Below are 14,462 nucleotides of genomic sequence, written 5' to 3'. Positions count from 1 at the left end.
CTATATACGCAATTTGATGCGATTGCAGGTCGCGAAACAAAATATATTTTATAGTATTCTGTCCTAATTAACTTTTATATATTTCATTAAAATTTCTTCAATTATTCTTAACGGGAAATACTTGTGAATTAATATTAAAAATAACAGTATTTTCTTATAATCTTGCTATTTATAGTGCAAACCATTTGCAAAACAATTGCAAAACAATTGTCCTTTGCAGCGGGACGATAAATTAATTATTATTACAAATCAACATTGATATGATGTTATTTTGAACGTAGAGCCAGAGGTAAAAAATCAATTAACCTGATATAAAAAGAGTAATTATAATGCCTGATAAAAAAAAGAGTAAATATAAATATTATATAAAAGCAGTCAATATTTAATTTTTTAATTTTTTTGTGTACAACAAGAGCCAATTTGAATCTATTGTAACTGCACGCAAAAATGATTCGTAAGATGCATCCGTAATATGTATTTTTGGCATTTAAAAAGTAGATACTATCTTTTATTATCTATTTAAAATTTAAATTTAAATTTAAAATATTTAAAAACAATTTAAAAACAATTGTATTTTATTCTAATTATGATTCATGATCTTCACGTGTAACACCGCCAAGTTTTTTACGCGCGATTGCAACATAAATATATAATTAAAATTCATCTTAATATATAAGATTCACGCGATATACTTTTTATATATTTTGAAGTAGTATACATCAACGGCTATAATTCATAATAATTATGTACGATGAAGAATAAAATCATTTTCCTTCACGCATATAACGCTTAATAATCCAATAAATTAATATTCGCGCGCTAAAGCTTCTCGGAAAAACGCACTGTTTGCAAAGATCATTATAAATGCGTTCGCATATCCAGCTAGATATAGCATATTTAAAAAAAAAATAATAATCTGTCTAAATTATCAACAATCAAATGTTTGAATTAATTAATTAATGATTTAAGTTGTATAAATTCTGTGGTAACATTAACTTCTAATTATCGTCATATGAATAAAATGCAAACACACGCTTTTTTGAATAAGAATAATTTAAAAAAAAAATCTGTGTTTTATCGTGGGAATAATAAATTTATATTTATATTTAAATTAAGAGATAGCATTTTACTGCAACAAGCGTAATACTCGTATTCTTTTGCGGATTAGTAGTTACAAAACACGCAGAATAGGATATTCGCGTGCTCGCTCTGAAGGAAGAAAAATCGCGAAATAAGATCGGCGAAGTAACGCGAGTGAAACAGAAACCGCGAGAATTCGCGCTCGTTGACCGCGTCAATACGTTTGCGTTATGAATTTCGCATCCGAACGTATATGCGTATACATGTACACCTGTGTGTTATATCCATAGAGGATACACATGAGCGCGCGTCCACATTGCCCAATGAATTGCCACGCGCGTCAGCGAAAAGAAAGCCGCGTACCTATTGCGTAATAACTCGCGTCGCTCTTTCTATATGCCGTGCAATTCGCACTGAGATTTGCAGAATCGTTTCCCGCCATGCGTGTAATATGCAATGATTTTACGAAGTGGACTTTCGGGTTTTTTTGAAGTTCGTTGAATATGCTGTGGCGACGTGTAGATACAGCATTGGAAATTATAAATATTTAGAAAAAAACACTTTTCTCTATCTTTAACAAAATTCAGAAATCTAATTTTTAAGATAAAAAAATTGAACACGATAATTTTGACTTGCAAAATTATTACATTAATCTTCTTGTCATCAAAAAGAAGCATGATTAATTTTTAGAATCGCACTTTTAGCCTCACCTCGAAAACATTTTTTGCATCACGATTGTACGCGACGCATCACAAGCACCTTGCGAGCGATCGCGCAAAGAAATCTTCGCCGACCGCCATCGGCATCGTATACAAGATTGCACAAGACGTCGCATGCGATTTGTGACATCCTTCTGCATCGGTAATCGCGCGTGCGATTTCTGACTGCGCGACTCCTCTCGTTAACGTCATGCTCGTGTTCGTGTTACAGCGACGGTGGTGCGGGTACCGCGGATCTCACAAACGCGACGACGACGATGCAGAACAACACGGATGCCACCGTGGACCTGACGACGGTGACGTCGAGCACCGTCCACCTGGCGACGCCGGGCCTGAACAACCCCACGTGGAATCGTCAACAGGCCGTTAGCGTTAGGCATGCCTTCAAGACTTATGGCAGCGCTAAGAATCCAAATCATATCTTACAGAATCTCAACATGACCGTAGCCAAAGGCTCCATGTAAGTATATTAATTATCTCATCAATTAGACGGAACATAAAATTTCTGCAACAAAATATATATGTGTTCTTTTCATTTATAATTAATAATAATTAAATATTACTATCGTTTTCATTGTTTAACTTGCATTAAATGTATGCAATTGATTAAAAAATTTGTTAATCTTTAAAAATTAAAAAATTTGTTAATTTTCTTTATATGTATATCAAGTATTATACATATATCAAACTATATATATATATATATAAAGCAAATAAGTATTTAATGCATTTAATGCAAGCTATAAATAAAATAAATAAAATAAAAACTATTAATATTATATAAATGTTTAGAAAAAATAATATAATTTAATTAATATAATATAATATAAATTATTATTAAAAATAAATTAACTTATTTATTACTATTAATTATATAAACCAAATGATAATAATAACAAACATTTTTTTATATTCCCATATCATGTCATGGTGTTCATTACACATTGCACATTATAAATTCACATATTTTGCCGCCGAGATTGCAAAATTGAGTGTTGAGATTTTATGTTTTTCTGCTGAATACATTATCCATATGACTAAATACACTACATTGAGAAAGTCATATAAGAAACTCGTTTTCTATCTAAACGACCTATCATTTATTAAAACTACAATTAATCCGTGCAATGTTACGCGCATTAATTAACGCGCGTTTTCGTTCACAACCAACTGTGCCTCAAATCGCTAGATCACCATTATAATAAGAGATTATTCGCAATAGTTATTCCGTAACATATGAAACAACAATGTAATCTATAGTTACCAGGAAATTGACACGTTTATAAAAAAAAATCACATTATAATCATTATGGAAATCGTTTCGTAATTGCCAGGCGATCGAAATACGCGATTATATCATGTCTTTCGCGTGTGTTACAAGCCGCAAAGAGATAATAATTTAGCGTGCGGATTACTCTCGAGAGAAATGTATGTGAGGAGCCAACATTTGTACAATATAATTAATGCGTATTGAACTGAGAATAATAATGTTTAGAGCACATCTGTCTGGAATTTTTAGTAAAGTATTTATCGAACAATGATAACAATTCGAAATATTTAGGAAATTCTTTTCGAAATGAAGCAGGCTTATTCTAAATATTCTCATGGATTTCCATATCTGGAAATTCTTATTCCCCTTTCCCCCCGTTCTCTTCTGTCAGAAATTTTTCTCTTCAATAATTTCGCTAAATTGATTTCGGCTCTGACAATATCCGATGAGGTAATGTGTGATTGTATCGATATTAGTTTCGTAAAGAACTTGTTTCTATTTTTGTTAAGTTGGCATTTTAATTGTGTTTTTTTTTTTTAAATAGTGTCCATTCCTTTAAAAGATATACGGATATTGATCGAGTATGTCTCGCGTTTCTGATCCTTCTCTCACATTTCAGACCATAATTAATACTTCAGTCTGAATGTTTATCGCTTACAAGCAAATGTCCTCCGATGAAAAAAACGAGTTTTGTAAGAAACATCGCTAAAAACACTTCCTTTTTATTATATTATTTTGTATACGGTGTATTTTGTGTTTAATTATAGTTATTTTTCTTCTTTTTCAGCTCTCTAATTTTCAAATAAAAAATGGAAATTATTACTTGAATATAATGAGCGTTTATATAAGATTTTAATTGGAACTATTTATGTCCAATTTTATTAATTGTTGCTCTTTATAAGCTATTTATTGCATGTTCGTGGATTTAACGTTGAATTAATTATTGTTTTGACTGAGTTCGAAGCACATGTCGATCTTTCTTATAATAAATTGATCTCTCTCGTGTTGTGATTAACTATTACATAATACAATCCTAATAATCTTACGGAATTTTTATCCATTTAATAATAATGATAAAGAGAATATATTACAATTCTTTATCGTCGATATTCTAATTAGTAATTATTTCGAATTATTTAATTATAAAATTTTTTTTATTTGTTTCATTAATTATATTAATAACAGATAGAAATGTCTGTCCACTTCCTTGATTAAATAATCATAGCCTTTATCAAATTTTTATCGAGATAAATCCATACCATTTGAAAAAGAGTTTTGTCGAAAGTGAAAGAAAGGATGATGGGACGTAGAAATATCTTATATATGAGAAGATATAATGCGCATAAGAGAGTTGATGAGACAATTTCTCGTGATTCACTTCGACATGAAGGCAACGTCCCAGGCCATGTTCTCAATTTCCATTTACCTCGTCGCGAGTTACGTCACGTACGCTTTGCGTTCAGCCTTCAGCTGACCCGCCGTTGCAATTTAAATTTGATTATTCGTTTATTGTGCTTGCTTCAACGAATTCTTGACGAGCCACGTGTCTGTGTGCCTCACGACACGATGCCGAGGCTCGTTTCGCGTTTCGTTTGACGAGATGAGACTCCTGCGAGCGCTTATCAGTCATGCAAACATTTCTATCATTCGATTTCCGGCGACGAGTCTCTCCAGAATCATAGTTATAAATAAATCCTCGACAGATATTTACATTTTACTTGTACTTCAAGGATCCTGAATCTTTCAAGTGCGCTAACAATAATAAGTACGCTTTAGTTAGCATATCGATGAAAATTGCAAATGCAAACGATGCTCGTCGCGAGCGGCCGATCCGTCTATTCACATTCAAAACTATAATTCCGAAGGCTGAGATACCTTTAATAGAATACGCACAAAGATATTTATCATCCATGTCAAGCTATTCTCCCGTCGCTGTAAATCATTGAAATCTTCAATACAGAGAATAAGAATCTAAAAGTTCCTAGTCAACATGATATTTTTGAGTCAAATTTAAATATCTTTTTTTTTTTTTTGGACAAATCTTTCATCTGCTCACCGTAATTGAAACGAATGTATCGATAAAATAAATTATTTATATTAGATACGGGCTGCTGGGCGCCAGCGGATGCGGCAAAACCACTTTATTGTCCTGCATCGTCGGCCGACGAAGATTGAATTCTGGCGAGATCTGGGTGCTGGGCGGTAAACCCGGAACGAAGGGCTCCGGCGTGCCCGGCAAGAGGGTCGGTTACATGCCCCAGGAAATTGCCCTCTACGGCGAGTTCACCATTCGCGAGACCATGATGTACTTCGGCTGGATATTCGGAATGTGCACGGCCGAAATTGTTGAGAGGCTGCGCTTCTTGCTACAATTTCTCGATCTGCCGTCGCAAAATCGTCTGGTGAAGAATCTCAGGTACATGCGCACTCGCTTGCAAAGAGCATCTCTCGATCTTAGTCTGGGCTCATGAGAACGGTGGATTTTTCAGAATGTTATAACTTGGCGAGTTACACGTCTCTTACGAGGCAAGAACTGAATATTTATTTCGCGATTAGTCATTCGCATTTCAACATGGAATTTTAATCGTCTGTTCTCGAAATATCACGTTTTGCGAGTCTACTGCTTGAGAACTTTACGAATTGCGCCAAAAATATAAATGTTCCGCTTACAATAAATTCATTGTGAAAGTATTTTTGCATAAATATAACATATTAATATTAATATATCACCTCTTTGTGTTGGCAGTGGCGGTCAACAGAGGCGAGTGTCTTTTGCAGTGGCACTTATGCACGATCCGGAATTGCTGATTTTGGATGAACCGACCGTGGGTGTAGATCCTCTATTAAGACAAAGGTAGCTTTCTTTTTTCTTGTATATGTTAATATAAATTTTGTTAAAAAACATTGTTATTTTATAGTTCAATATACAAATGCAGTAATTGAGAGAAACAGCTGATTCTTGTGCGTACGATAATGTCACAATTAACCTCGTGTTTCCCCTTACAATTAAGTGCAATTAAATAATGTGACAAATCATAATCTATTTTCTGGATGACAACTTTCCGTATAATTTTTCAATCATTAGAGAAAGTATATACATGCGCTAATGAATAATTAATTTACTTATTTAAAAACTACTACAAATTATATATCTTTCAACAAAAATTTAAAACAATCTGTCAAAACGCTTTAATCCCATTTTCTAGTCAGTATTTTTCTATATTTATCTAATATTAAATTAGAGAACTTTGAGAAACTCTATTACTTATTACTTTCTAATGTTTGTTTGCAAGAAATGTCGCGTTTAAATTTCCGTTTTCGTATATGAACTTTGAGTTCTGAAATATTAATCGATCAGCCGAATTCGTTTTTAATAATCGTGACGTCTAACAACGATTATGATTCACTTCCGTGATGTAAAGTCCGGCTCTTGACATAAAAGCACGAAATATATTTCATTGAAACGTTTTTAAATACACGTTTATTCATGTGAAGATGAAAGATTTCGAACAATAGTGTTAAGTCGCGACTATACAAAGTTTTTCACTTAAAAAAAAAATATTCAAAACACGTCGTGAATAATAATAGATTCAAAGAACAAATTCTAAAGAACAGGAAAAAAAAGCTTTAGAAAATTATTTTCTAGAAACCATCACAAACGCCGTTAAAATAACAGATAAAATCATTCTGCAAATGAATCTGCAAATACTGTAAATTGTTGATAGTACAATAGTTGCAGAATTTTTGCAGAACGTTTTCGATTTTATGGAAAAGCAGAGTTTGCTTTCCCGTTTAAAGAAAAATTATCGCTTTACTTCGGAAATAAATGCAGCGGATAGTTATTCAAAATATTTTCCACAAAAATATTTTGGTTTTATAAAAAGAAATCAATTATTGTAATTATCACGTTGTTGTTCCATCTTTCATTCATTCCTTTCGCGCTAATGCAATATCCCTCCGGTAAAGAAATTTTCCGGGTGGAGTCGATCGTGTTTATACGTGACGTAAATGGAACAGAAATAAAATTCGTGTAAACTTTTAAAAGTAGAACTGCTGCATTGGTCGGATATTTGTAAATACCATCACCCTTGCAATGATACGAATCATTTCCGTAGATTTCATCGATAAGATAAATAAATTTCACCAAAAAAAAAGTAAATAAAAAATAGTATTATATATTGCCGACTTGCACAACGTTGGAGCAAAGTTTTAAATGTATTACTTTATTACTTGAAAAAGTTTATAGTTTTGTTACAACCGTCTATACAATATATATACATTTCAATTAACTTTTTGCATTTATCATATACGATTGTCTTTTGAAATATTTGTGAATCTCAATCACTTTTCGCTTGAATATCGCTAAAAAAAGCCTTGATTTAATTTTATTTTACTATATTTTATATTTTGCTACATATTTGCAATTTGCATCCACCAATTGTCTCGCTTTGTTTGTCGCTATCGGTTGGCGGTCTTTCTAAATTTCGCATTATATGCGTGACCGTTTGCAAGAGATCATCCGAAGACGAGACGGGAATACACAGTTTTAAATGCAAACATTCTCATACCCCTCACCCCCAACAGTACAAACACACACACACACATACACGATCTGCCAAAACCGGTTAATGCTAATACTAGCGGTAACTGAACAAAAATGTACTTTGTATACGGATAACTTTGATACGTCGTAACAAAAAAAAAAATCATACAATCATTTTTTTTAATTTGCAAAGAAAATCCATATTTTATGATGATTATTATGAAATGTGAGAAAAAAATTCATTTTACTCCGTGAAGTGCATCAAATTATACAATTTCTTGGAGACATAACACGTTCTTATTTTTTTTTTTTTGAGAACGAAAAAAGAATTTTTTCAGATACGACAATTTTTGATGGAGTTATGCTTATTTGAAGTTATGCTAAATTTTGATATGAAATTATCTATAATTTTGTTGACGAGTGTATTTGTGTTTTCTCTCTCCTTATTGTTCTTTTTCCCTTTCCTTATATATTTTTTAATATAAATGTTGTCCAAATCATAGAAATATATAAAAATATCAAAAATATATTGAACATTGAAAAATGTATTTCATTTTTTATTTTTTATAGCATATGGAACCATCTAGTTCAAATTACCAAAGATGGTAACAAGACGGTCATCATAACGACGCATTACATCGAAGAGGCCCGACAAGCGCACACGGTAATCGCATAATTAGACATTATAATCGATCGATCAATTAAATATCATGATTTTATCAACATCATTTAATTTTAATTTTAATATAATCAGCTCCATTTTTGTGAAAAAATTGAAAATAAAAACAACAATTTTCAATAATTTTATGTTAATTTATGATAAAAATAACTCAACACGTTTATAAAATCTAAGCGTTTATATATATATAAAGCTGGAATATTTGAAAAAACGCAATCAGTAAATAAATCGACATAGAAGTTCTCACGATATACTAATAACGAATCTTATTAATGATTGACATTTTGCTGACCGATCGCACATCATTATCATACCATTAGCTAGCTAGTCTACCTGCATATTACGCCAGACACAAATTACAATGCAACCGCTTCAGAGATCAATCTCGATTTTTTACCAAGCTGAATAGAGGAAAATTTATCCAGCATTTTTCTCTCGCCAATAGAGATTCACAATTTAAATCAGAGATTTATAAACCGAAATAAGTTGCAGTATTAAAATGATTCATATAAACTATATATATATATATATATATATATATATAATGTATACATAAATAATATATGTATATAAAAACTGAAACAATACTTAAACATCTCTCTTTTATGTAAACTTTTATTATTTTTATAGTAAATATTTTATTAGTAAACTATAAAGTTATCTTCAGAACGACTATCTTTTTGCACGATTTCAGAAATAATAGGAAAAAAAAATGGTTTCGTTAACAGATCGGCTTGATGAGGAGCGGCCGTTTGTTGGCCGAGGAGGCGCCCAATACACTCTTGCAAATATATAACTGCGCCACTCTTGAAGAGGTCTTCCTGAAACTGTCTAGACAGCAAGGCCAAAGCGCGGCTCCAATGCAATTGAACATTTCGAACAATATCAATTTGGTGAGCAAAAAAAATCATTTTAAATATTTTTTTTACTTATTCGTGCGTTATCTCGTACACATTTTGTCCCGAACAACTTTTGCGTAAGTTTAAGATCGACAAACTTATAGCACAGTGTGAAAAACAATCAATATGAATATGTAAGTATTTCGATTGTCATATCTCTGTCAGTTGTATATATAAATGCCGCTTTTGCTACTATCTAAATATTTTTTTAATGTAACCATCAATTTTTTATTTACAAACTTAATGATATTTCTTTATTCATATTTTTCAAATTTCTTTTTTTTTAAATTTCTTATTGCATTTGTTAATTGCATTCGTTAATTTCTAATTTCTAAATTTTTATTATTATGTTATTACATTATATGTCAAAAAGATAATGTCAATATTATATTACTTTATTAAATATATCTTCGCTTCTTCTTTAGTTTTTGCGCACAATCGATATCACGTATATTCACAAGAAACTTGTTGTCAGAATCCTCGTCTGTGCCTCGTAGCTAATTTTATCGTTTGATTTGCATCAATCACACCAAATCAGTCATCACATCGTTTTATTGCTATTTGCCACGCCTTTTTTTTCTCCTTGCACACAGGCTCCTCTAAACTGGGGTAAGAAAGACGAGCCAGTATACGTGACGGAAGAATCCGGAGTCGTCGGTCTCAACTTCCATCAAAGCAAAGAAGCCCTAATTTATGACTCTACCAATGGAATAGCGAATCATTATGATGTAAGAGGTTCATTCACTTGCACTTTATGTGGATTACACTCACTCAATGTCCACTCAATACGCGCGCTTCTTCTTTCGTCTTTTTCTTAGTCCACGTCTTATATCTTTCTTGTCAAGGCCTTTCGAGATAGCTTTATATAATACTTTAATTATTATAATTTATAGCTATTATATTAATTTTTAACAAGAATACATGTTATCATAATTTGAATATTTTTTAATTAGAAAATTAAAGATAGAAAGAATTATGTAATAAAGAATTATATAGATGAAATAAGAAAGAGTTATAAAATATTATAATTGTAAAATAAATTTTAAATTATATTATAAAGTCTCAATTATATATACTAAGGCAGGCAATTTAATATAAATCAGTTTTTTTAAAGCAGATAAATGGTAGGCCATTGCCAAAAGTAAAAGGCGGATCTGTTCTGGAGTGTGACGATTGCGGCAACTTTGCAAATTGCTATAACATCACCAGTTCGGGCAAAATCAAAGCGCTTTTGCAGAAAAACTTCTTGCGCATGTGGAGAAATGTCGGGTAGGTTTTTAGCCGCGAGACTGTTTACAAAATAATCAAGTTTTTTAATTTAATTTCAGTTTTATCGTTCCTGAGATTTTCTGTTGTAACATTTTTATTAAAAAAATAGAATGCACATATGTGTGTTGTATATTATTCATAGACATTGATATATAAATAAATTAACAAGATTTCACACAAGTGTTAAACAAACAACAATTACCTGAATGTGTATAATGGCATGTTAATATCGCGACGCAATAAAATATTTTTCCGCAGCGTGATGCTGTTCATCTTCGCTCTGCCGGTGATGCAAGTGATTCTCTTCTGCTTGGCAATCGGGAGAGATCCCGAGGATCTGAAACTGGCTATAGTGAATAAGGAAATGTTTTTTGATAACCTGACATGCCCTCTCACGACGGATTGCAGCTTCACGTATCTCAGTTGCCGATATCTCAATTTTCTCGATAAGGATACGATTACCAAGGTGAGTATCTCAACATATACATAAACATATAATATATCCTATTACATGTAACGCAATGTCATAATAAATGAAATATTTTAAAATACAGTTTTCTGAAAATAGCTAAATTAAAAATAAAAACTGATTTGTAACGCAAGTATATAATAGATATAGGTAACTCTCTTCATTTTATATTTCATATTTTATATTATAGGAATATTATGAGAATCTGGACACGGCGATGGACGCCGTGCGAAATGGACACGTTTGGGGCACTTTGTACTTTACAGAAAACTTTACGGACGCTCTCGTGGCGAGAATGGCTTTAGGAAAAGATTCCGATGATGAAACTCTCGATCAAAGCGAGATCAGAGTTTGGCTGGACATGTCCAGTAAGTATCCTAATTTAAAGGTCAAAACATTAATAAAATCCTATGAATAATTGAAGTTAAATGTATTTTAATTACAGTTTTTTTCACTTTGGATATTTTGTTGATATTTCCAAGCTTCCTCGTTTAATTGCGAAATATTATTTGTCATACATATTTGCATACTAATATATTTTTGTCATATTTAACAGTCGTGTTATTTATAATAGATATCACGTGTATTTTATTCATTTATGCAACAATTAAATACGGTGAATTTTATTTGATTTCTTTTCCGCACGTGTAGCTCCTATATATTTGCTCAAGTATCAGCTATTTACATAATCTTTCTATATCATGTATGCTAATGGCTATACTTTCAATGCCGTTTATAATGAATCGATGCTGTTATTGTAGATCAACAAATAGGTTTGATGCTAGCGAGAGATCTTCAATACTCGTATAGAGATTTTGCCAAGGATCTTCTCTCTTCCTGTAAGCAGAATGCAAAATTGGCTGATATACCAATTCAATTCAAAGATCCCATTTATGGTTCTAATGATCCTAGCTTTACGGACTTTGTAGCACCAGGTGTAATATTGACGTAAGCTCATTATTACAGTATTAATTTTAAATAAATAAATTAATTTTATTTCTTTATTTCTTTTTTTTTTTCTAGAATATAATTAATTAAAATAGCTATTTAATTCGTCTTTTTTTTCTTTCTTCTTTTCTTTCTTTTTAAAATGTGATTAAAATTTTAATGTGACCAAATCTTTCCTCGCGTGTAAAATATTTCACAATGATATTCTCCACAAGAACGCAGTTTAAATATTTTGATTTTTATTCGTTCACAGCATTGTTTTCTTCTTGGCGGTCGCGTTGACGTCATCGGCACTGATCGTCGAAAGAATGGAGGGCCTTCTGGATCGAAGCTGGGTGGCCGGCGTATCGCCTAGCGAAATTCTGTTCTCTCACGTGGTCACGCAATTTGTAGTGATGTGTGGGCAGACAGCTTTAGTATTGATCTTCATGATTCTGGTATTCAACGTCGAATGTGCAGGTCCTATCGGCTGGGTCATCATATTGACTATACTTCAAGGACTTTGCGGCATGTGCTTTGGTGAGACGATTCTACAAGGTTTTTCACGAAGAGTGTATTCATTAAAATGATAGCAAGTAGACGATGATTAGTTTTTTGGCTCTTTGTTTATTTTTATTTATGTTTTTTTTAAACAAATAGAAATAAGTAGGACGGAGGTATTTTTTAAAAAACGCGGATTTTGATTCTGAAAAACCGTCAAAGAATATTCATCAGTTATCTGTTTATGATATTAAAAAAACTTGCCCGTTTTTTTTTTGCAAAACATTGCGCTTTGCGAGAAAAATGTGATTTTATCCAAAAAATCGGAATTTAATAAAAACGATACAAGTGTATATGTAAAAATCAAAAGTGCATACAAAACAAGCACAAAAATAGCGCATATAAATGATCGCATAAAAGATACACGATCACGTTTTTAAGAACGACCAAGGACCAAAAACAAAAAGACAAATGATCATCCGGATTTTTTTCCTTTTTTGCAGGGTTCCTAATTTCGGCGATTTGCGAACTCGAAAGGAATGCCATCCAACTAGCTCTCGGCAGTTTCTATCCTACGCTTCTTCTCAGCGGTACGTATAAAATCGAAATGTATATTTAAAATATAATCGCATACATTCGGGTTTATACTCTTTTTCCTTTCTTTATTTACAGCGCAATATTTGAATCGCAATTGTTTAAAAAATTTTATTAAAAAATAAAACAACGCGATTATATCTCACTCCAATATATTATCATATATTATTTTTGTCGCTAACTTATCAAATGGCTCTTTTACTCTTCTTACATAAAGTAAACTTAATATTTTGAATATCTTAAGCATTCATGGAAAGCTCGAAAAATTCTTTCAAGATAAAAGAATAGAAATATAAAAATTATTATTGAAAATAAAAATGATATTAAAATCAAAAAATTATATTAAACTAAATTAAGAAAAATTAAATTTAAAAAAGTGAAAATAGTAATATATATTTATAAATATTTAAATCGGCACTTTGAAAAGCGTAAATTTAACTTCCTTACAAAGCTTGGAAGATCCTTTTTCAAAAATGAAAGAAGAAAGAAAAGAAAGTAGAAAGGAAACAGAATTTATTCAATTATGAAAAATAAATAAAAATGCTTATTTATATAGCATTTAATCGACGAGGATAATAAATGATGACAACCATTCTTGGTTATTCTAGGTGTAATATGGCCAGTGGAAGGCATGCCGACGTTCCTGCGATATGTATCGCAAGGTCTGCCGCTGACAATGGCAACGACAGCTCTACGCTCGATGCTAACTCGTGGCTGGGGCATCAAAGAACCAAACGTCCACAACGGTTTCTTCTCCACTATCATCTGGATCGTCGTGTTCCTCTCAATAAGTCTCATCGTGCTGAGGATCAAGCGTGGATAATCTGAATAACTCGTGTCCTCGCGTTCAGATTGTATTCGGTGTATGATGCTTCGCGAACAATTTCTTTTCGCGAAGACAAGACGCAAGAGTGCTGAATCAGGGAGAAAGTGTTCGGAAGTTGAACGAATTGAAATGGCAAAATAAACGAATGTGTGAATGACGGCTGTCGCGAAGAATTGATCAAGATTTTGAATCGAGAAGTTCGTGTTTTCACCTGGCACCGAAGCGATCCTTAAAACACAGACTTCTTCGCGCGTTTATCCGTATTATAATTAGTTAAAATTAAGATAATGTAGTTAGAAGTTATGTAGAATTGAAGCAAAGATTATAACATGATAAACAATGATTGCGAATGAATATTGCTGACCAAGGAATTTCTTTCTTCCAGCGCATCAAGAAGTTCTATTATCCAAAAAGAATATCTTTCTAAAAGATAGTCAGTTAGCATTCAAAAAAAAAACCTTTGTTGAACTACCTTTATTATTTAGATCAACATTGGTTTAATTTATACCTGTATCTTCGATCAGCTTCGATTCCAGGTGTCGACGCGTCGCCGATACGATCTCGCAGCATTCTCCATGAATGAACCTTTGATCCATGTGATTGATCCTGTGTATACTTGATGATTGTAAAGTACGCGTATATATGCCTATGTTGTGTGTATGATGGAATAATAAATAAAAATAGTG

At 32.1% G+C, this 14,462-nt stretch overlaps 1 protein-coding gene across 3 annotated transcripts in view; it reads left to right on the top strand.

Annotated features, from left to right (window-relative positions):
- The window catches only part of LOC126850495 (ABC transporter G family member 20), a 44,456-nt gene extending 30,326 nt beyond the window's left edge, over positions 1-14,130 (top strand). For 2 of the 3 annotated variants that reach the window (XM_050593584.1, XM_050593583.1), the window contains 13 exons: positions 2,011-2,259; positions 5,171-5,485; positions 5,816-5,923; positions 8,183-8,276; positions 9,020-9,184; positions 9,784-9,918; positions 10,308-10,459; positions 10,718-10,925; positions 11,119-11,296; positions 11,690-11,876; positions 12,130-12,395; positions 12,860-12,946; positions 13,559-14,130. In XM_050593584.1, the coding sequence (XP_050449541.1) occupies positions 2,011-2,259; positions 5,171-5,485; positions 5,816-5,923; positions 8,183-8,276; positions 9,020-9,184; positions 9,784-9,918; positions 10,308-10,459; positions 10,718-10,925; positions 11,119-11,296; positions 11,690-11,876; positions 12,130-12,395; positions 12,860-12,946; positions 13,559-13,773 (2,359 nt within the window). In that variant the 3' untranslated portion in view covers positions 13,774-14,130. Of the gene's footprint in view, positions 1-2,010; positions 2,260-5,170; positions 5,486-5,815; positions 5,924-8,182; positions 8,277-9,019; positions 9,185-9,783; positions 9,919-10,304; positions 10,460-10,717; positions 10,926-11,118; positions 11,297-11,689; positions 11,877-12,129; positions 12,396-12,859; positions 12,947-13,558 lie in introns of all 3 variants that reach the window. The other variant, XM_050593582.1, reaches the window with a different exon arrangement.
- The last annotated feature ends 332 nt before the right edge of the window (positions 14,131-14,462 follow it).

This window comes from Cataglyphis hispanica, chromosome 6, assembly GCF_021464435.1.
Source record: "Cataglyphis hispanica isolate Lineage 1 chromosome 6, ULB_Chis1_1.0, whole genome shotgun sequence".
In the NCBI taxonomy this organism is placed as follows: Eukaryota; Metazoa; Arthropoda; class Insecta; order Hymenoptera; family Formicidae; genus Cataglyphis; species Cataglyphis hispanica.
Note: the sequence above shows the minus strand (reverse complement) of the source record. Positions and strands in the feature narration are given on the sequence as shown.